At 48.1% G+C, this 23,246-nt stretch overlaps 2 protein-coding genes across 4 annotated transcripts in view; one reads left to right on the top strand and one right to left on the bottom strand.

The window, feature by feature from the left end:
* Positions 1-18,987, bottom strand: part of SLC41A1 (solute carrier family 41 member 1) — a 34,485-nt gene extending 15,498 nt beyond the window's left edge. For 2 of the 3 annotated variants that reach the window (XM_072648033.1, XM_072648034.1), the window contains exons 1-3: positions 18,081-18,591; positions 4,067-4,174; positions 1,890-1,961 (exon numbers count right to left, since the gene is read on the bottom strand). In XM_072648033.1, the coding sequence (XP_072504134.1) occupies positions 1,890-1,961; positions 4,067-4,174; positions 18,081-18,455 (555 nt within the window). In that variant the 5' untranslated portion in view covers positions 18,456-18,591. Of the gene's footprint in view, positions 1-1,889; positions 1,962-4,066; positions 4,175-18,080 lie in introns of all 3 variants that reach the window. The other variant, XM_072648032.1, reaches the window with a different exon arrangement.
* Positions 18,988-19,830: 843 nt separating this feature from the next.
* LOC140523149 (uncharacterized) lies at positions 19,831-22,410 on the top strand. The gene is made up of 3 exons (XM_072638175.1): positions 19,831-20,016; positions 20,505-21,426; positions 21,795-22,410. The coding sequence occupies exons 1-3, from the start codon at positions 19,831-19,833 to the stop codon at positions 21,974-21,976; spliced, it is 1,290 nt and encodes a 429-aa protein (XP_072494276.1). The 3' UTR covers positions 21,977-22,410.
* The last annotated feature ends 836 nt before the right edge of the window (positions 22,411-23,246 follow it).

Raw genomic sequence — 23,246 nt, 5'->3', positions numbered from 1 at the left:
CCAAGTCTTTCTTCTCTTTGACTTCTCAGAAACAGCTGATGCTGTTGCTCATCCAGGGGGCAGGGCCCCTTCCTCTCTTCCTGTTAGTCAAGATTCTCCATTTTCCCTTAGTTTCAGAGAAACAATATTTTCTCACCTCTCTTCCAACCTCTTTGACCAATTCTGTTTTCTTCAACAGTTCTTTGTTTCCTTCCCAACACCTTAGGTAGGGAGTCTCCCAAGAATCCATCCTTAATTTTTCTCTATCTTTCCCACTTCTTGTATTCGTATGTTCTCATGGGAATGAAGATGCCTCCCAAATCTATATCCAGCTCCAAACCTCTATCTCCAAGCTGGCACCTCACACTCAGCATGTCCAAAACAAAGTTTGCCATCTCTCCTGCATTCCCTGTTTCTGTCACTGCTCCCACCATTCACCCTGTTTCCCATGTTTGAAACATGGATGTTTTTCTTTCCTACTACTCTCCCTCATCTCTCATATCCAATCAATTCTACATCCTAAGACCTGCAGATTCTATTTCTGCCAAACCTCTTGTAACCATCCCCTTCCTTCCCTTCTCCCAGCTGCTTCCTTAGTACAAGAGATTCACTGCCACTCACCTGGGCTTTTATCACTGCCTCCTAATAAGTCTCCCCATCTCTAACTCTAGCTCTCCTCCAATTTGTCCATACTTTATAAGGCCACTACAATAATTTTCCTTATGTGTAAATCTGGTCATATCATTCTTCTGCTCCCCAGGGACTAAAGCTAGAACTCCTCTGAGTAGGCTGTCCAACATGTGGTACCTCCCTACCTTTCCAACTTTATTCTCACTGCTCACCTCTGCACACTCCATGCTCGAGCCCAGTGGGCCTTCTCTCTGGGCAAGAAAACATTGTCCTGACTGTGCTTGTGTTCATGCTGCACCCTGTGCCTGAATATTCATCTCCACCCTCTTGCCTGCTGAATTACTTCCTAGCCTTTAAGGCTTAACTGCTGCTTCCCCCAGAATGTGTCCCCTGATCCCCTGCTGGTACCAGTGGTTCATTCTTCTAATATTTTGCTTGGTACCTCTCTAAGGGACTTCTGTAATTTTTTTTATTGTAGTTATCTGTTTGTGTTATAACCCCGCTGTCAAACTAAAGGTTTACGAGGTCAGGGAATGGATTTTTGCTCAACTCTGGTTATCTCCCAGTACTTACAGCAATGCTCTGCACACAGCAGGTGCTTAGTAAAGGTTTAACAGACTGAATTAAATTAGTTCCTCATGGGGAGGGGCTATGTCTTTAAAAAAAAAAAACTGGTCCCTCAACGCCAACTACCGCAGAGCTCCTCACTTAGCAGATGTATAAGACACTGTGTCAAACTTTGGTTGAGGTCTTCTGTCTCCTATGGTCCTTGGGGGCTGGTCTAGATGACCACCAAGGTTCTTCCTGTAGAGGCTTTGGACCTATGTTATTGACAAATGGAATCTCTATAATGGGGGGAGTTGAGACCTATGGAGGAGAAGCTGGGCAGGGCATTTCGGTGTGTGGCCTCACAGTCCCACATCTACAAGGCTTTGTGTGGCATTGGGATGATAGAAGCAGAGGGTATCTGAGCATTCCCAATCCCTCTTCTGTACTTCCTTTATGTTATCAAACTGTCCTTCTACCCTCAGGAGGGCCCTGGGGAACAGAAGCCACTGGGGAAGATGCTTCGATCCCTCAGGCTGTTTTCCTAAGTAACTTGGTTCCCACCCAATGCTGCTGTGCGAGGCAATGGAAGTCACCTCTAGAGACCCTAGATCACAACTATGTCATCGTGTTCTGCGTCAGATGCTCCCTCCCAAAGGGCTCCAAGATTTCTCTGCTTGGGTCTGCCTGCTCCCGCCAGCCTTCTCTCCCTGCCACCCTCTGCTCACTCTCACCTGGATAAGGGCCATGTTTCCAGCAATCATCTTCCAGAGCTCCGCTGGCGTGTCCATGTGCCCAATGTTGGCCTGGCAGGCGAAAGGGCAGAAGGTTCAAAGTGAGAGACAGAGAAATGTCATCCAGGACAGGATGGGAGGTCAGGCTAACAAACCCTCTAAGGACCCTTCCATCTCCCAGTCTGTAAGAAGCCCTTCAGTTCCTGGTCAAAGCAGACATCAGGCAGAACAGGAGAATCCACAGCCTAGAAGCTTTGCCACAGTTTCATGAGTGTCGGGGAGAGACACAGAATCTTTCTTTGATAAAGAAAACCTAGGCCTGGAGGAGGCAGAATTGTGCAAAAAAGGCTTGGAATCGAGAGGCCCGAGTTTGAGTCTCAGGTCCTTTTCCCCATCCACTTAATACTATCTGACCCTGGCCAAGAAACTTCCTCTCTCTGAACCTCTATAAACTGAGGACAATAAGGCCTGAACTGCCTATTACCCAGGGTTGTTATAAGGTCCACGAGAGACCACAGATCTAAAAGGCTGTGTAAGTCAACAAATATTTACTGAACACCTATGGTGTGCCAGGTACCATGCTATAATATCTATTATGATATCTGTTATATAATTATATGTTATAATGATAATCATATTCTATACATTTGACCTATATGCATATAGGTTATTGTTTCCAATATTATTATAGCAAAAAGTGCTTAGGGTTTTAAGGCTAATAACTGAACTGCTTACTTCACTGGGTTATTATAAGGCCTAAAAGAAATAACAGATCTAAAAATATTTTTAATATTTATTAAACACCCACAATGCACTGGTACTGCTAAACGGCAAATTATTACCTTAAAATATCTATTATATATAAATGATAAGCAATATAAATACAGGCTATTATTTTCAATATTATTATAGCAAAAGGGTGCTTAGGTCTTAAGGCTAGTAACTGAGGTACCTACTTCTCAGGATTCTTATGAGGCTCAATGAGACAACAGATTTAAAACACTTTGTAACTGAAGTCAACAAATCTTTATCAAGCACCTACATTGCCAGGTACTATGTGAAGTTCTATGCAATATGAATGGTAAATTATATTGTGATATCTATTATGTTACAATACCAATATAATTGCAAGCTCCTTTTTTTCAATGTTATAGCTAAAGTGCTTAGGGTCTTGAGGTGAAGGCATTTCCATTCTTCTCCTACCCCTGGAGATTCAGCGAGCACAGATGAGATGACTCACCTTCCTCTGAGCTGTGGCTTTGTGTTCCCAGGCTAGGTCAAGATGGCCTCAATACCTGGCTTTGAAGTTTACCCCCATCCCACTCCTTGATAAGAGGAGGTTAGGCATCCAGAGCCCAGCAGGAGGTGAGTTCCCACTGTACTGGCAGAGTGCCTAATAAGTAGGGGTAACATTGGGCCAGAAGCAGGGATGGGCTCTGGGCTAGATTTAGAATAGGTCCATCTAGTTTCTCTCCTTTTTATGCAGAGGGAACATGGCCCGTTCGGTGAGCTAGGAGACAATGTCAGTCACTCTTATCTCCCACCACCCCTCACTATGAGCTTCAGTGGCCTAGCTCCTGCCCCACAGGCCATTCCAGGGGCTTTCTGCCTCGGAACCCTCAATGTAGACTGAGCTGGTAGCCCCCTCACCTCAGTCCATCCTTGTTCCCCTGTCTCTGTCCTCAATGAACAGTCAGAAGAGCTCATTCAGGGGAAAGGGAGGGAAGAAGATGGGGGCTAGGGGTGGGGCTGGACAGTCCTGGCTACACTCCAGTCCCAGCTGCAGAGTGGGGATGGAGATCAGAGGAGGCCCCCATCTGTGCAGGGCAGGAGGGGAGGGGGAAGGATCAGCACGGTGCCATCCAGTCAAAGCTGCAAAAACAGTCATAAGGTGGGCCCAGGGAGTAGGGAGGCGGAGAGACAGGAGCAGAATATGACCAGGCTGTCTGAAGACATGACCTGGGAGATGCTTGGAAGCAGGGAGCTCCCCACAGGGAAGATATCCAGCTTGAAATCTCCTTCTACTAGTTATGAAGTCTCCCTTCTGTCTTCTCTCCTGGAGCACCAGCCTACACTGAACTGCCACTCTCTAGTCTCTGATCAGGGCCTTTCTGAAGCCTTATATACAGTCAGGTCCTCCCATGGATGCTTCCACACCCCAACCCTTAGATACTCACAGCTGTTGATAGTCTTGAGGCTAGAGTCATTTCCAGGTTCCCTTTGAGCCCCAGGAGTGCAGGTACCAGGATGAAGACTTCAGTTACATCCTTGAAGACTTCCCAGTGCTGCAAGACAGGAAGAGCGTCCAGGTAAGATCAGGGCAGATGAAGATGGGGGAAATCAGCATGGGAGTGAGAACCTCTTCCCCCACAACCCCAACACCAAACTAAGTCAGTGGCACACTTCTCACCCCCACAACCAGGCCAGTATTCAGTCCAAAGACTCCTCGTCGGATTCTTAACACTACCTGTCTCCCTCCCACCTCCAAGGCCAGACCATGCTCAATTCATTCAATTCCCATTAAGAGCCTACTTTGTACAAGCCACCATGCTACAAAGACAAGAATGAAAAACCAGTCCTTGAGCTCCAAGGAGTCCTTTACTGGGCGGCTATGACACTGGATAAGTAAACGCAATGTACAAAAGAAAGGTCTCTGAAGTAATTTCAAGAGGAAGAAGGCACAAACACCTGGGAGACTTTGGAAAGGAGTCTAGATGAAAGAGGTATTTCAGTCATGACTCTTTGAAGCAAGATAGGAATTCCATAAGGCAGATGTAGACACATGTGATGTGGGACCCTGTATGCAAAGACATAGGGGCTGTTGGGAACAGTAAAATAGTGGAAATGCAGAGTCTGTGAAAGGGAATGATATGCCAGCTGTAAGTCCCTGTTCCATGCAGGCCTCACTAATTTTCCCAAGGCACAGATCTGACGGTGTCTCCCCTGCTTACAAACCCTGGGTGACTTTAGGATAAAACAGAATCTCCTTAGCTCAGCATTTAAAGCCTTCCACAATCTGCTTCCAGTCTACCTTTCCTGTCTTAGTTTGTAGTACTTTCCTTTGGACTCTAAGCTGCAGCCAAACAAGCCCATTAGCTGCTCTATGAACTCAACCCAATTCCCACTTCTGCCTGTCTTCTCAGGTCATCTCTCAAGCCTGGTGTGTACATCCTCCTTATGCATGTCTCTTAGAATCTTTATCTTCCTTCAAGAGTCATCTTAGAACACGACTCCTCCGAGAGGCCTTTCCTGACCTGCTCTCCTGCCTCAGCTCCCTGCAGTGACCTGTCTGTGCACAGGCTGTGCTTGGCACCCCTCTTATAACGCAGCAGAATGAAAATCCTGAGGGCAGGGCCTGTGTCATGCCTTCCACATAGTAGGTGCACCATAAATGTCTGTGGGATTTGCTCAGGCTGAGGAGCTTCATTTGGACCCCTTCAAATGGCCAATCCGACCCCCTCACCCCACCTACTGTCCTGATCTGCCTTTAGTTCCATCTCTCTGTAGCTCTGTCCCTACACGTTATTGTTTCAGCTGTTCAGTACTGGGCTCTTCAGGTCTGGCGCTGAGCAGATTAGAGGCTTTGTTTGGTTTCTTTCTCCAAAGCTTTGCTGCTCTGTGGCAGAAACACCCCTTCAGGACCAGCTGCCTTCCCTCTACTCAGATCAACCTGGCTCAGAATCAGGGTTAAGGCCTCAGGACCACCAAGTACCAGTCCTCAAAGGGCCTTCCTTTTCCACCTCCTTCTGCTCTAACTAGGAAAGGCAGTATGGTATAGGAGAAAGAATGAGGAAGCCACTGATGGGAGGAGAGGTTTTAAGAGTCAATCCTTGCGTTACAGCTGAACAACAGTCCAGCCAAGGCTCTAGCCATTACCCAAGTTATCTCTGAATAGCTAGATTCCTTCCCCCTGTCACACATGCTCCACCCTATTCATTCCTTATCCTCTTGCCTATTTCCCTCCAGAGGGCAGGGTGTCAACTGGAGAAGCGAGGAAGCCACCAGATTCCAGGAACGAAGGGAGCTAGCTGGTTTAGAAAACTATCTGAGCTTGGACCAAAGCTGAGTCACTTGCACATTAGCCTGAAGCCAAAGCTCCCTTGTCTATGATGAGGAATGGCATCTATGGCGTCTAGGGGAAAATTCTAATTTCCTTATTTAGTATCTCAAATAGCCAGGCCCCGAGGTTGAGGACTGGGCTGGACAGTCAGGATGAGTAACCAAGATATAGAGGAAAAAATACCTGCACTGAAACTTGGATTCTAGACTTAGCTTGGCCACTAACCAGCTATGTGCCCCCGTGTACCTTTTCCCTTTGTTTATCTTAATTTCATCATCTGTAAAAGGTTAAGGATTCTGGCCTCTTCTCAATATGGCTGGGTTCTAATGACTTCCATATACCTCCCTTCCTCCCAGACCCCTCTGGGTTAAGGACAAGAATCAGGCTGAAGGAAGAGACTGAATGAAAGTCCTAAGTTTCAAGAGAAGCAGATCCCTCCCTCCCATTTTGGGGCACCCTTTCCCAAACAGGGAAACACTAATAGGAACTTAAAAGCTCCAGGGGGATGGGACTAATTTCATTAGTGTTAGATCTCACCCATTTCCTGGTCACCCTTAGCACAGATATAAGGATCTTCCTGGGGGCATACACATACTTCCAATGCCAGATACCCCAATGTCCATTCTCATGGAACCCTAATGAGGACACCTTCCCTAAAGTCGAGAAACATGAGTCCCTCTTTAGCCTAAAGGGCTATGTCAAAGACAAAAAATGGGTTAATCAGGGTCTGCCTTGGTTGGAGAGGCTTCACCACCTGCCCAGGAGGAACTATTGCTCTTGGACACGATCAGAACATACCACTGGTGTTCTAGTTTCCTGACACTGGGCCTCGAGTTCCCCTCCTCCTCCATCTCCCAAAGTAGATAAGCCAGTTCTGGTGGAGGAAGGGGAAAAAAAACCTTCCCATCATTCTTCTGACTTCTGTTCTTCCTGCCCCTGACCAGGAGTGAGATCAGCCTCCCATATTCATAATAAACCCCTCCTGACATGGAGGTATGACCAATTAAAGGGTTACAGATATAGGACAGGAAATTACAAAAGCTCCTCTGGTGGAACCCTCCCATTTTACAAATAAGGAAACTGAGGCTCAGAGAAACTAAATGACTCGTCACATAAGTTATAAGTGACACAGATGAAATTGAAACCCTAGTTCTCTGACTCTAAATCCAGCACTTTTCCCACCAAAATATGCTGCCTTCTTAGTTTCAAAACTTCCCTTGACACTAAGCCCCTTCTCATTCTAGAAGATTAATTCCCCCTCCTACAAGAGAGTTCATTTCCAGTCCTCTCCCTGCTGCCAATGACAGGCATCATGGCTGGTCAGATGGAACCTTCTGCCCCACACTTTATGTAGCTGCCGGAAGACATTATAGGACTTACCATGGGGAAGCAAGCACCGGATCAGGGCCTGCATTCCTTCACTCAGAGGGAACTTTTTGCTCTGGCACTCAAGGCCCTTCAAACCCTGGTCCCAGAAGGAATTATTGCTCTTGGACATGATCAGAACATACCACTGGTATGTTCTTAATGATGTTATTATTTGGATGCCCAGTGCTCTATCTACCCTGGAGATCCTCAAACAAGTCCCTATGCTTTTCTACTTCCACAGCTTTGCTTACATTAGCTCCTTTTTCTTAAATGCTTTCACTCTTTTCCTTTCTACCTCTTGAACATTGTCTTGCAAGGCCTTGACGCAAATTACACATTAATCAGCCTTTCTTAATCCCGCCAACTAGAAATGGTTTTCTTTTCTGAACTCTCATTATGGAGTACCAGAAATAACACTGGCCCTTGAGGCAGGAAAATCTGAGTTTATACTCCACCTCTGACACTTACTAGCTGTGTGACTCTGAGGAAGTCACTTCACCTCAAACTGCCTCTGTTTCCTCATCCATAAAATAGTGATAATCACAGCAGCGTTGTTTCGGGCATAAAATGAGATATTATGCATCAAGTACTCTGCAAACTTTAAGTGCTATCCACTTTAGCTGTTATGATAGGGTTGTTGCGGACTCAGAATGTACACATTCAGCTTTGTAAATTTTAAAGCACTATATTTACGCCAGCCATTTTGTGCCTCTCAGGTACACGTCGTACTCTTTTACATAATTTATTTGCCTATCTATACATCAAAGCCAATACTACTACTCACTGATACTTACATAGTATTATACATGCATTATGTCATTTGATTTTCAAAACAATCAACTGATTCATACAAGCAACCCAACCCATTTTACAGATGAAGAAACTGAGGCCCATGAGCTACGTTACACAGCTAATAAATGTCAAAGGCAGGATTTGAACTTGTTTCTCCTGTCTCAAAGTCCACGTTCTTTCACTAGACCGTGCTGCCTTTCCAAATGAATAACTAACAGTGGTAAATATCCTACCATCCAAATAACCATTTAACTAACACAGACCAAGCTCTGATCTTTGGGTCAGAATAGGCCTATTTCTCTGATTCCTTGGGAATGGCCTAGCCCCAAAAGGACAGAAATTCCCACCCCCCCAACAATGCAAAATCTCATTATCAGGGGTCTGTTTCTCCTCCCCCTCTTAGTACACATTTATCTTCCAGGTACCAAACTTCCAGTACCCCAAGTCTAGCAATTCAGAAGGCAGTCACCCTAGGCCCCAAAACTTCAGCTTCTAAAGGAAAAAAGAGGAAAATAAGAAGCTTAGAGCTAGAAATGGCAGGGCCCTAGGACTGAGGAGTGGGCTAGGAAACAGTCAAAGTCAGGTAGTGGCTTTTCTTTTCCCTGAGGTCTGGTTCAGACCCATCCAATTCACCCTGCTCAGCTAGAAAAAACCAGTTCACATGCCAGTGGCTGCCCATGAATTGGAGTCAGGAAGCCAAGCCACCCCCAAAGTCTTCCTGCTCTTTCTATAGATGGAAAAATATAAGTTCTAGGAAGGCCTGCTCTGTTCCTGGAACAGACACCCATGTGCTGTCATCTTGCATACCTGAAGAGTCCTTTTCATCCAAGTGAGTAACGCACCCGTATATCAATTCCTCTTTGCCAACCTCCTAAGCCTTAAACCTCTGAGCCCCTCAGAGTTGGGGATGGGGTGGGACTGTAGTCCTCTTTCTGGGAGAAAAACCTGATTAGCAGCTTTCCTCACTTCTCACCCCACCTTTCTTCCTTCCCACTATGCTCTCTGTCCTTCCCCAAGTCCCCATTTCCTTACCATGGTCCCCTAAATATCTTTCTGACCCTCAGCTTTTCCAACATCTAAACATTCCACCACTCTAGGAGGGGTTAGCCCTAGGGAGAGAAAGAAAAAAGGCAACTCACTGTCATCCATGGCAGGGAAGAAAGTTCATGGCCAAGAAGGGAAGAGCATTAGGTCAGGGAGAGGACCCCAGTGATCTGAGAGGGAGGAAGTGAGGAGTGAAACCTGTCCACCCTCCCTAGATGAGGGGTCAGACGCCCGCCTGGTGTTCTCCACCCCGAGGGATCCCCTAGGCACTAGGGGTAAGGGGCCTCAGCACATCTGAGATAAGAAGTAAAGCCCCAAACAAAGTCCTTGACAGCAGAGGGTCCAGAGTGAAAGGCAGCACAAGGTGAGCCTCTGCTCAAGGGTGAATTCCACCAACCATGTCATCCTACTCCACCGCCCCAAGCTCCACTCCCACCTTTCACTGTTACTTCTTTCCCTCAACAATTGGACTTCCCCATCCCCTCAAAGCCAGAGAAACAGGGATCAACTTAAGGTAGCACCATTCAGAGAAATGAAGTCTGCCTTTGGAATTAGGGGATCTCCTTCTGAATCCTGGCTCTCACTTCCTGTGTGACGATGGACAAACTATTTAACCCTTTTTGTCTTCAGTTTCCTTATTTGTAAAATGAAAGGGTGTGTGTGAATAAGATGACCTTTAGGGTCTCTTGCAGCTCTCAAGTCTATGATCCAATGGTCCTGCTTGGTAAGTAGAATGCTAGGATGGGGACACTGGGGTTACAGGCCTTTATTCTCCACATGATTCCACCAGCCTTAACCCATCTGGCAGGCAGACAACAAAAGGATGGAGTAGGCTGACTAAGGCATTATCTCTTTCTCACCTTTCCTCAACTTTATAGAATACTGACCTTGGAAGCCAAGAAGATTTTGGTTCCAACCTCACTTTCAACATTTAGTAATTAGGTGACTAAGAGGAAAGTCAATTAACATCTCAGAAAGATTTCTTCTTGTTTTTTCATCCTTCCTATTTTTTGGTAACATTTGGAATTGCTGACCAAGCCCACCTCTTCTCTCTTGTATAATTTCTCCTTTCCTGGCTTTCCTCCCACTCATCTCGCACTTCTTAGTCCACGTCCTCCCCCTTAGGTGTGGCTCTATCCCAGGGGTCAGCTGGGGGCTCTCTTCGATCATTATTTCCTTTCTTGGGGATTTCATCAACCTGTCACTTCCATGACTTCTAAATATACACACCCAGTCCTCATCTCCCTCCTGAGTGCAGTCCGGTATCACACACAGCCTGGCTGCCATTTACCTCCAAATGGATTTCCCTCAAGTCACTGAAGACTCAACATATCCTAAACCAAACTCATCATCTTCCCTTCATGAACTCCATATTTCTGTAAAGGTCCCCAGGGGAAGGGGTAATGGAATAAGCACACATAACAATCTCTACTGTATGTCAGTCGCTGAGCTAAGTGCTTTTTATAAACATTACCTCATCTGATCTCCACAACAAACCTGAGAGGCAGGTGTGATTACTATCCTCATTTTACAGGTGAGGAAACTGAGGCAAAGAGGGTTAAAAGACTTACCCAGGGTCACACAGCAAGTAAGTGTCTGAGGCCAGATTTAAACTCGGGTTCACCTGAATTCACTGCTGGCTCTAACTACTGTACTATCTGGGTGCCCTAAAGCAGGCTTCCTCTTGTCTCTACACAAAGTTCTTTGGTACCTAAAGCCCTTCACATCTGGGTCCAATCTATCTTTTCTCGCTAAATTCACATTTTCTTCCGTTAACAAATTCCACCCCCCCAACCCCCAATCCTTGTTCCCGGTCAAACTGACTTCACTGTTGTTCCCTACATACGTACATGATGTTAAATTTCCTGTTTCTCTGCCTTTGTACAGATTCTCATCCGTGGTGGGAATGCTATCCTTTCTCACCTTCTCACAGGAGGCATTTTTTGATCCAGAGATCCCCCAGGCTTTAGGTGACAGGGAGCCAGCCCATGATTGGTACAACAAAAGAGATATTTAAGGAATATATGTTGGGCTTCCCTGCTCTTAGGAGGTGTGTATGTATGTGTGTGTGTGTGTGTGTGTGTGTGTGTGTGTGTGTGTGTGTGTGTGTGTGTGTGTGTGTGTACGTATGCTCATGCATGTGTGTGTGCTCCACAGCTTGGGGAGGGACACGTAGAATGCCGGACACAGGGCTTTGTTTTGATTAACCGTACTCTATTTGTCAAAAAGAAGGCTCTGTTGGGTGGGCAATTATTGGGAATTAACAGTGAAATCTAAAAAAACAAAAACAAACAACTCAACACTTCAAAAAAATCAATAAAATATTAATGCACACAAAAAAGAGACTATCTACCTGCCATCGATAAACACGTCAGACTCGGGGGGAGACTCGAGTTAGAGAGGGCAGAGGGGAAGGTAGGGCAATAATCAAGAAACAAAGTCATCAGAGCTATGGATGAGGGGAGGGAGTTTTTTTATCTTCTCCAGAGCCTGGCACCATGGACTCTGCTCTCTCTCGGCACCTGCTAAATGTTGACTAATAGTGCATTGGGAGAGTTGTTGATTACCTCCCCTAACCTAATTATCACATGTATGCTCTGACTTTGTTTGTCTATGTACCACACTTCCATTTTCTTTGGGAATCCACAGTGCCTGGCACACTGGCATACTGTAGGTGCTTAATAAAAGGCTGGCTGAAATGAGTCAGACTCATTGATAAGTAAAATGGGGTTAACAGTACCTATAGCACCTACCTTCACAAAGATGCCATAAGGCTCAAATGACCTAATGCTCTTTGAGGTAAATGAGATCAAGACTTTGTGTAAGCCTCAAACATATTATAAGAATGTGTGCTGACATCACATATCCTGGGGTTGCCAGGACAAAAGAATTCATCAGCCCAACAGTATTGAACTTCTCTAGACTGAGCCAGAGTGGACCGTCCTCTAGGCCTTTCCAGAATGACAGAATCTGCCAGAGCTCATGGCCTTTTGGCACACAGCTTTTGAGAGCTGAGGGTTGTTAATGCCATACTAAGTAAAGCACTGGGGTGGGACTTCCTAGAGGCCCACAATGGACAGGCGTGGATCAGCTGTGCTCCATATCTCCAGAGACAATGACCATGGAGGCTACTTCCCTTCTTCCTACCAACATACCCATATCTCCCCTATCCTCAGAAAACTCTCTCTTCTTTCTTCCATCCCTATTATCATTTATATCTCTTCTCTTTTGTGCTTAAACTTGCAGGCCATCTACAATACATGCCTCCATTTTCTTCTAAACCCTCTGCGGTTTAGCTTTCAGCTTTTTATCCAACTGAAACTGCTCTCTTGAAAGTCAATAATGATCTCTTAATTGCCAAATCTAATGGCCTTTCCTCAACTATCATCCTTCTTGACCTTTCTGCAGCATTTGATAGTCAAACATCCTCTTCTCTTAGGTTTTCATGACACTACTCTCTCCTGGTCCTCATCCTATCTGTCTGACCACAATTTGGTCTCCTTTCCTGGATCTTCATCCAGGTCATACCCACTAGCCATGGCTATTTTTCAAGGCTTTATCATGGGGAAGACTCTCATTCCTTTTCCCTCTATATTTTTTACTTTCATAAACTCCCATGGATTCAAATTATAATCTCTACGCTGATGATTCCCAAATCTACTTATCCATTTCTGACTTATTTCCTATCCTCCAGAGTCAGATCTCCAACTGCCTATTGCATACCTGGAAATGGATATTCCATAGATATCAGAAACTCAAAATTAGACTCATTATCCAATGAGGTAATATCTGTAAAGTGCTTAGCATGGAGTATGACACACAATAAGTGCTTAACAAATGCTGGGTCGCTTCCCCTTCCTGTTTCCTTCTCTCCCCCCCACCCCCCACTATCCCTTTTTCCTAACTTTCCTCTGCCTGGGAAGTGCACCATCACTCAGAGTAGCAACCTAGGTTGCCATCCACAACTTGTGTTTCATCCTTTGTTGCTGAAGAAGATCATGCCATCAGAGAATTTCACACCTTCTATCTTATCTGTTGCTAAGGCCTGTTGACTCTACCTTCATGAAATCTTAATATTCCTCCTCTTTTCTAACATTGCCACCACCCAGGTTCAGGCTTTCATCAACTCATGCTTGGACTACTGCAAGTCAAGTCTGCTGGTTAGTTTTCCTGCCTCAAGAAGACTCCCACTCATGTCCAACCTCCACTCACCTGTTAAACTGATCTTCCGCAGGGCTGACCAGGTTACCTCCTTATTCAGGTATTTAATGACTCTGGTTTCCCTGCTGTCCTTTGAACAAGACATTCCATTTCCCCACTCAAGTATTTTCACTGGCTGTCCCCACACCTGGAATTCTCTCCCTCCTCTTCTCCACCTCTGGGCTTCCTTCCAGTCCCAACTAGAGTCCCTCTTTCTATAAAAAGCTTTTTCCCAATCTCCCTTAATGTTAGATTATCTCCAATTTATTTTGTAATAATAATAATAATGATAAAAATAATAATTCTTGGCATTTAGGTAACACTTCTAGGTTTGCAAAGTATTTTACAAGCATTTTCTAATTGTATCCTCACAATAACCCTGAGGGGCAGGTATTATTATCCCCATCTCACTGAGGAAGAAGCTAAGGTCTAGGGAGATTAGTGACTTGCCCAGAGCCACAAAGCTGTTAAATATCTGAGGAAGGATTTGAACTCACTTGACTGACTTGACTGACTGACTGACTGATAGAAACGGATGAGATCACTGCTCCATCTGAACAGCAGCAGCAACCATGGTAGGACCACCTTGGCTGGCAGGAGAAGAGAAACTAGTATCAGTCGGGTCATTTCCAGGGGAACTAAACTCTGCAGCCAGGGAGTGTTTACAGGATCCAAGGTTTCTGAGGAGCCACATAGAACACCTCCCCTCCTTCCTGTCCACCCCCAGGGATCCAGCCAGCCTTGGCTTCAGTGCTACCTCCCCTCCAAAGTACCACGGAGGCGTGGGGAGGGGCATAGAGCTCACTTGTTCTTTCCCTCCCTTTCTGACAGCAAGCCTTCAGGCCTTATCCTTATCTCACTCCAGCTGCTGGGCTAGAGCAGCTGAGTGAAAAGGGTACCAGATAAGAGGGGATTACAAATTGGCTGGAGTACAGCAGCCGGTTCAGTGGCTCCCAAGGGAAAGCTGTAGAAGGCATGATATCTTACAGGCAAATCCACCTTTCCCCATCTTCTGTCGCATCTGCCGAATGCCCAGGGCCACCCTGGGCTTCTGCTTGGTTCTTCAAAGCCCCCAGGGGTGCTATTACTAACTTGTCTAGCTCCCCCAGGCCTGGCCCAGAAAGAATTCTTCCATTCTCCAATTTCTCAGGTCCAGGATAAATAAAAAGTAAGGGTATTTCTGTTTCAGAAGGAAGGAAGAAAAGAGAAGAGAGGCCCACATCACGAATAAGAAGGCAACTGTTCTTCTTTACTCTGCCCTAGTCAGACTGCATCTGAAACAGCATCTTCAGTTCGGAGTACCACAGTTTAAAAAGGAAATTGATAATAAACGGGAAAGAAGCCAGAGAAAGATAAGGCTGGTGAAGGATCTTGAGTAAGGTCATAAAAGAAATGGCTGAAGGCATTGGGAATGTTTAGCCTGGAAAAGGAAGGCTTCAGCAACGAAGGAAGACACAAGAGTTTTGGGGGTCTTTTTAAGTATCTGAAAGCTGTCCTATGGAAAAGACACTAAGATTTGTCGGTCTGGTCCCAGGGGGCAAAATCAGCGGCAATGAGTATCAGCTACCATGAGGCAAATTTGTGCTTGATGTGTCAGGGAAAACTCTGCAACAAAGAGAGCTCTCCAAAAGGGAATCTGCTACTTTTGGGGAAAGAGAGAGCATTCCTCCTTCCAAGCAGAGGCTGGCTGGCTGACCACTTGTCCCAGTATGTTATTATGAGTATTTGTTTTGGGGGAAATGGATTATACTAGACGGCCCCTGAGGTCTCTTCCATCTCTCTCATTCTGCCATTCTGAAATCATAGAAATCTGCCAACACCCACTGCCCCAAACGAAGTCACAGTACTCTTTGCCCTCCATGTATCCCTGTCTTCCCATGGTATCACGGCACTCATTCTTGTGCCCGCTGCTCTGAGCCCAGCTGCTGCCTTCTGGTTGGGTCAACGCAGCTCCCCATCACTGGGGCAGGGGGAGAAGAGGGCCAGGGACAAGGAAGTCTTCCTGAGGCAGCTTTTAGAGAGCTCTCTTTGTTACAAAGTTTTTCCTGAACCATGATCATCCACAGAAAATACATGACAGCCAGCAGAGGCATCCAAGTAGAGAAAAGTATATTTATACAGTTATTCATTCATTCTTTAGCAAGGGCTGATAACCCTCCTCCCCGAAACCTTTTCACAGTTCAGTTATCTCATTCTCATGGGCTTTGAAAGGCCCTTTCTAGTTTTAGAATTCTCTGAGTTTGGGGGGACTACACAAGGGGCAGGGAAAGCTGAATAAGACTCCTTTGAGAATCCCAGACCACAGCCTGTAGGTGGTCCTATTCTTCTCCTAAACTCAAAGATCCTATGGCACTTCTTGCTCCTGTCATCCCAAAGTTTCCTAGGCTCCATGCTTTGGACCAATGGTGTCAAATTTAAATAGATACGGGAGTCATTAAACCATACATAAGGATCCCTGCCAGCCACACACTGACTTAGAAAGCCACAATTTCATGTTATCTATGTTTCATTCTATTTCATTAAATATTTCCCCATGACAATTTACTCTGTTTCAGGCCATACAGAGGAGTACTGTGAGCCATGTGCTTGATATCCCCCTGAGAAGACTTGTTGGGAGATTTTGATGGCATTCACCCTGGAATCTATGACTGAGCAGACCTCAAATTAGGATGGAGAATGGGATGGCCAGCCAGGTAAAATCCTAGGGACATGGCACGTAGGAAACATTAACAGGAAAAACAATCCCTAAACCCCAGCACTCCTACAGAATTCCCTTCTTAGGTTGTGGGCCTAGTGACAGATCTCACAGTACACCAGGGTAAAATATAATGAGGGAGAAGGTATGAGGACCAGTGATGACCAGCCTTTCAGGAATGGCTGAGAACCAACAAATCAGTCTCATTGTTTCCTTCTCTGTCCATGTAGCTCTAGGGCCTTACACAGTGCCTAGCACAATGTAGGGCAGGGATTAAGTTCTGTAGGTGAGAACCCATAGCTCAGTTCTCCTACTTTCCAGTTGGTTTTCCCTTTTGGGTAACAAATTCCAGGATGGTGGGGGTGGGGAGAACACATGACTCCCTTGTAAACACCCAGCCATGAAGCAGCAGCTGCAGAGTTCCTCACGAAGGGCACGAGTCAAGGTGGTCAGGGGGTGGGCATGCTGACTGTATTTAGCCAGAACTATCTGGAACTGTCGGCTCCCTAGTACCACTGGGGTATGAGCCAAAGGAGATGACACTGGGCATTGCCTGAGAGGACAGGAGGCAGGAGCCAGTTTTCTTTATTTCCTATGTCTTCTGTGGAGTTGGGGGGAGGGGGAGGCCAAAGGGGATGCCCTTTGCCTGCTGCGGATCTATTCCTTCCAATGCATTCAGTAGTCCCAGAATCCCTTCCTCTCTTGGGAATCGCAAGGGATGTTTCATGGTCAAAATCATATAGACTGAGAGCTCCCCAAAATGGGAATCATGTCTGCCCCACGAGGCTGGGAATTTCTCCAGAGTAGAGACCACCTCTCTTCTTCCATCAGCGCAAGAGGTTTCAGGGGAGGGATGATATCTCCACTATGAGACTCTAAGCTTCCAGGGACATGGCCCTGATTTCTTCCCTTTTTCCTCCTTATAGTAGAGAGACTCAGCACACAGCAGGAATTTGATACGTGCTGATGATTAACTCAGATCTCGGCTCCTTCAAAGAGCTTGGAATATATCCTACCCTTTGAGAACACCTCGTAGTACAGTCTCCCTGACACATCCTGTACCACATTTCTGTGACACACAGAAAAAGCTCCACGCTTGCTCAGACTTCTTAGTCAATGGAATGCATACTAGATTTAGAGGATCTGCATTTTAATCACTGCTCTACCTCTTTCCTTTCCATCACAGGGATCCTGGACCCGTAACCTGTCTGGGCCTCGGGTTTCTTCTTCTATAAAATGAAGAAGCTGTATTAGATAACTCCTAAAGACCCTAAAGATGCATCTGTGACTATTATCTTCTAGTTTTCACCCCAGTCCCTACACACCAGCCTAATGAAAAGCCACCGGCCCAAGGCAGGTAGATGTCTTGGTCCTACCCATGTCTGGTCATCATTTTGTCTTCATTTTGGTTGAACATAATCAGTGCTGATACTTTTCCAGTCATTGTGTGTATTCCAGCCTGTATGTGCATAATTTTAAGGAGACTGTACCAAAATGACAGGCAGGTGAGAAAGCATTTTATGACCCTTCCTAGGCACTGCAAACAAAGTCTCCTCCCCCACCTTGTCAGCCAGCCAAATCCCTGCCCAGCAAGGAGGGTTTAAGACTAAGCTCTCTGCTGGGACCCCCTGAAGGCCCAGATGAATGGATAAGAGCATTGGTAGAATGAGTGAAACATAACCAGTCGAGTTGGGGCCTGTACAGGGCCCCTGAGGAGTAGTAACAGCCCCTCTACCTCTTTCCACATCAGGGCACTAGACCATAGCCTATGCATGCTAGGCAATGATTACCCTCACCCTGGCTCCACACAGCCCGCTCCCTTCCCACGGGCTTCTGAAGAAAATGATTTGGAGGCCAGTCATGGGACTGAGAGTGAAGGATCCTGTCCAAAGGGGAAATGATCTTTCTGGGAAGACACTGCTTCTGGGTGTGAACACTCCTGCCATGGAGGCTGGAAGGAAAACTAGAATGGCCAGCTTTTTCTCTAAGAGCACAAGGTAAATCGGTCCCTGGTGTTCCCCAATATGCCTACCTGTACAATGTCCAGCACCATGCCTGCAGCAACGGTCCCAAAACCAGCCAGGAGAAAAGGGAAAAGCACCTGGAGCCCAATGGAGAAGGAGGTCTCCTTGAGGGGAGAGGCCGGCTCGGGGCCACGGTCGGTGCTGACATCGTCGCTCTCATTGCTCTGGCTCCCATTCTCTAGGAGGGCGTCCTCTTCTCTAACCCCTTTGGCATTGGCCCGTGACTCGATCACGACCACCTCCACTCCTGCCCCTTCTGGACCCAGGAACTCTGAGGTGCTAGCTAGTGACTCCCGTCCAGGGATATCCGCTGGGGAGGGCAGCTCAGGAGGGCCAGTCCCATTCAGCTGGTGGAGGTCTTTTGGTTCTGGCTTGGAGGACATGACAAGGGAGAATGGGAATTTCTCTCTCTCCCTTTTAACTCTGGAGAGACCTCGGTCTCAGGGAGAGCCTAGGCTCATTGGCCGTCTCCCACAGCTCTTTGCTCCCACCAGATGCTGTGAAGATTGTTCCACCAACAGGCAACCCCATCAAGCACTGAGGCCACAATCGGGAAGGAAAACAAGAAACCACCCCACTGTACTCAGCAGCCAACCACTAGGGGTGTGAATGCCTTATTCCAAAACTGGAAGAGCGGTCCAGTCCCCTCCTTGTCCGGGGGTGGGAGACAACCACTGTTCCTTATCTTCTTTGGTTCTCAGCAGGTGCACTGACCCCACATCACTTGATTCCCTAGAATGAGGCAGGCTGATCAGTACTAGAAGAATCTACCAAATCTGAGGCTGTCCTGCAACGGGATCCCAGTGGTTATACTTTTAGGTTTGAGTCTTTCAAAACGCAGGCTTGGCCTGGGCTCTGGTTCCTCCAAACTCTTCTTGCTGATGGCACGTTCAGATTTCTGATGCTGCTGAAGTTATACTGGTCCCGGGGCAGGATCACAGCTTCCCCCTGCCTCTGCTCTCTCCTCTGGCTGTCCCCTTACTTTCCTAGGAAGACTGTGTGCCTCTCCAAATCTCTGATTATTATTTAAAGTCACAGGAACTATGCTGAACACCTTAAGGGGGAAGAAGGGAAAAAAATTAAAACATTTATGGAGAACTTTCTCTCCAAAGCAGATTTAGTGGCAATGTTATTTCCTTCCCTCTGATTATTTAGGTACTCCAATTCTGCACTTTATCTGAATAGAAATTTGGGGAGTTACCTTTTTCATCTCCTCAAATAGTAACCAATTCACCTGGTAGGTCCTGCTAGGGACCTGGCCCTGGCCTGTAGAACTATGCTCAGACTTTGGCTGGGCAGACAGTTCAGAACCCTCTGAACAGCCTTCTTAGCAACCAGAGGTGGGCAGGAACAAATTCAAACAGTCCCCCTGATTGTTTCCTGGCAATTCAAGGCACTAGAAGTCTTCACTCTCAAAATGGATTTCACACACCCTATCCTATAGCCACCCCATAAGTGGAAAAGGGGCAGCAGCTTCCATCACCCACATGGCAGTGTGAGATAATTAGACCTCCAGGAGACATCTGAGACAAAAGAACAGTAAGACTCTGATAATGAAGGGCACGGTGTTCTCCTCAGTTTTCAGAAGTGACTCTGAGGCCTCTCTTAAGACCCTGGCCACAAAAATAGCAAAGGTTAGAGAAGGCCACGGGAGACAAGGGCAAGGCTGTCTATCAGAAAGCCAAGGGACAGGCTCAGCTCTGGTCATTCTTGTCCTTGAGAATCAACAGTTGCAAAGAGAAGTACAGTCAACTCTCCATGAACCAGGTAGTGAAGGAAGGCTGGGGAGATTCTCTTCATGTGGATTCTTCAAGCCCTCCCCCAACCCTCTCCTCCTCGGTTTTGGAGCTCGTAGAGAAGAAGCTTCAGTGGGTCCATGCTGATTACTGGAAACTGATCAAGTACAGAGAAATATACAAACACCAAGAAAGGCGGCAGCTCCTGGTAACTCTAGGGGTTCTGGTCTATCCTGTCCAGAGATCAGCCCCGGGCAATAGGTCGCACGCGATACTTCTCCAGAAGAGAGCCAATTCAATGAGGCGTGTGTGTTGGGGGGGCAGCTCTCATGGTCCCTAACAACCCCAAACATAACCAACTCCTCAACTCTAGTCTGTTGGAGATGGAGCAAACCCCAGTAACAGAGATAACAACACTACTGATAAAATCTCTACCCTGCCCTCCAGCACTGGAGTACAGGAGGGGTCCCCAGAGCAGGAGAAACAAGGGCTGAAATGGGGGGGGCGTGTCAGAACCACAGTTCAGGGCCCAGACGTACGGGGCGGGGAGGCAGAGAGAGTTAACAGTAAATTCCCTCCCCCCAAATTCTTCCGCAAGCTGATTACATTCTTGCGACTCGCCCCCCAATCCCCGGTACTTAACAGTAGTTATCTGCCCCCCCCCCCCCCCCCGCTCTCCCCCCCCCGGCCCTGGAGAAAGATGATGGGCACCTGGGGCCGGCGGTCTCGGGGGGGGTGCAGGGTACCCCCTCTTCTCCTCGCTCCTCCTCCTCCGCAGTCGTCCTCCGCGGGCCCCCCGCGCCCCCCACCCGCCCGCCAAGGCGAGTGTCCAGCCCCGGCGCCGGGCTCGCTACATCTCGCCCCCGCGTCAGCCGGAGGCCGCCGCTCCGCTTCCACGAGGGGGAGGTGGAGCAGGCAGGATATACCGCCCCGAGCCGGGCGCGGAGGGGTGGGGGACCTAGGCTGGAGGGCTGGGAGGGGGTGCCGAGCTCCCCGGCCCCCAATAGCAGCTCCACCCGCGGCCCGGGCCCGGACTGGTTGGCCGCCGGTGGCAAACGTGATCTAGGGCGGCCCGGCCTCCCCGCCCCACCAAAAATAGAACGCGGACGGACGGCCGGAGCAGCCAATCCGAGCCTGGGGAGGGGGCGGGACGGCCGGCGGCCCCGCCCCCTCCGGGAGCTTTTGTGCTGTTGGAGACCGGCTGGGGAGGCGGAGAGGGGAAATCGTGACTTCGTGGCGGGTGCCTGCCGGGGTCCCGGCGCCCTGAGGCCTCGCGGCCGGTCGGCGCCTAGCCCGCGGCCCTCCGCTCCCGCCGGCGCGGGACCCTGCTGCGGGAAGTCCCCTCCCGCCGGTGTCCGCATCTACGAGCGGGGCCGAGCCCGAGGGAAGCGCGCAGTTGTGGCTCGGCCCCCTCCCCGCCAAGAGCCGGAGAAGATACCTGGCGGCGGGGCTCTGCCTTCGGACGGGCAGCCGCACCTCCCGTGCTCGCTGCCTCCCACCTTTGCCGGAAGCCTCCGGGGATCCCTCCGGGCCAGTGGCCGGAGCTGGCGTGCATGCGCCCTCGTAAAGCCTCGGGCCAGAAGGCGAGGGCCCCGGCCGGGAGAGGAGAGGAGGACCGGTGTGGCTCCCAGACCCCGCACCTGAGCGGGGAGGGGGCGGGGCCGGGCGGGAGGTGACGAGCGCCTGCCGTGACGTGACTGGCCCGACCCTTTGGGGACCCTTCTGCCAGGGATGCAGTCCATGTGACTTTCCCTGATGTCCCTTTTTAGGAAGATCACGTCCCCCGGGGGCCCCTTGGTTTTCCGTGCCCCAGTGCCCCCTCTTCCGCCCGCACACCCCAGCCCACCGCGGCCCCTTCTTTTTTAGGATGTTTTGGACCCACCCTTCTCCCCTCCCCACCCTCCTTCCATCCCTGGGTTTCTCTGTTTTCCTCAGTGGAACTTCTGATAGGCATTTCCTTCCTTTCTTTTCTTTACTCTTGGGAAGTGGCTCTGGGGGCTACCCGCCGTGACGTCATTCCCGCCCTGGGTGGAAAGGGCGCAGCTGCCCGAACCCGCAGCGTGTGTATGCGAACCCAGCGAGATAAGCCGTCCGGCCTTGGGGAGTGCTGTCGGGCAAGGACGAAGATGACTTGGGCACCTGCGGAACACCCGCAGGAACAGAAATAGTAGACTAGTTTACACGTAGGCACTTCACCTATACTATCTCACGAAACCATACACCAGTTGGCACACCCCAGGATTCCAGCGCAGTGCCCAGCCGTGTCACCTGGAGCTCTCCACCCCGAACCCTGTGAATGGAAATGGAGTTATCTCAGCAGAGAAGTGGGGGATGGATGAAAACCTAAAGTCCCCGGACTCCACCGCTCCATTTCTTTCACTAACTCATTCTTTAATCCCTGACTTTCCACCCCACCCCACTCCCAGATCGGTCACAATCCCAGTAGGATGTTAGTGGAAAAACAAAACAAAATACTAGACTTGGTTTCAGGAGACCTGAGTTCCAATCCTGTTCGTGTCACTAGATACCTGTTAGTCCAATTCACTCCTCTGAACCTCATTACTTATCTGTAAAATGGGTGTAATAAAATGTGTATTACTTACCTCAGTGAGGAAATCACTTTTTAAACACTAAAGCGCCATATAAATGTTATCTCTTACTTATAGGTGGTGGGCTAGGAGGTTCTTCCGACTGTTATCTCTGGGGAAGTCAAAGGCAGTAACCGTTTCTGGGCAAAGGAGGAGGAGGCACGTTTAAACCTTTGACCTACAGAGACTCACCTGGAGTCAGATGCTAAGAAGGATGAATGGGACTCAGTTTTCTGTTAGCCCATTCAGTTATCTCAGAAAGGGGACGTTTTCCCCTTCCATCCTTCCACTCACCCTGTTTTGCAGAAATAACTCCAGTCCAGAGGGTAGAAGCAAGGATGTGGGGGGTCAGGGGGCCACAGATGTGAAAGGAGCAAACCAGGAGCAGGTTACAAGAGGAATGCTTCTGAAGAAGATTCCAGCCTAACCTAGGATTGACTCTCTCTCTGCCTCTCTGTCTCTCTGCCTCTCTGTTCTCATGACTGCTTTCCTCTTGTTCTGCCCTTAATAAAGATGGAGAATAACATGTCACCATGTTTTCTAAGTCTGAAAGACTGTTTTGTCCCTCTAGCCTTTCTTTGCTCCTCTGGGATGAATAATTTTCATCTTTGTTTTTTGTTTTTTATTTTATTTGGGTTGTATGATTCTTCAAGACTTTCCTCCAAAGCAACATTTCTTTTCTGCATCCTCTCATTCTTCCTGTTTAACTCCAGAGCTCAGAATAGACCTCAGAATGGGAATCTGAGATTGAGCTGGGAAGCATACAGTCTTTTGCTTCTTACTGAGAAGTGAGTCCCTTTAGCCAAAATCCTGAGAAAACGCAGTGGGAGCACCCACCCTGTCTGTATTT

Source organism: Notamacropus eugenii, chromosome 2 (genome assembly GCF_028372415.1).
Source record: "Notamacropus eugenii isolate mMacEug1 chromosome 2, mMacEug1.pri_v2, whole genome shotgun sequence".
NCBI classification, from domain to species: domain Eukaryota; kingdom Metazoa; phylum Chordata; class Mammalia; order Diprotodontia; family Macropodidae; genus Notamacropus; species Notamacropus eugenii.
The sequence above is the reverse complement of the archived record's forward strand: the minus strand, read 5'-3'. Positions and strand labels throughout refer to the sequence as shown.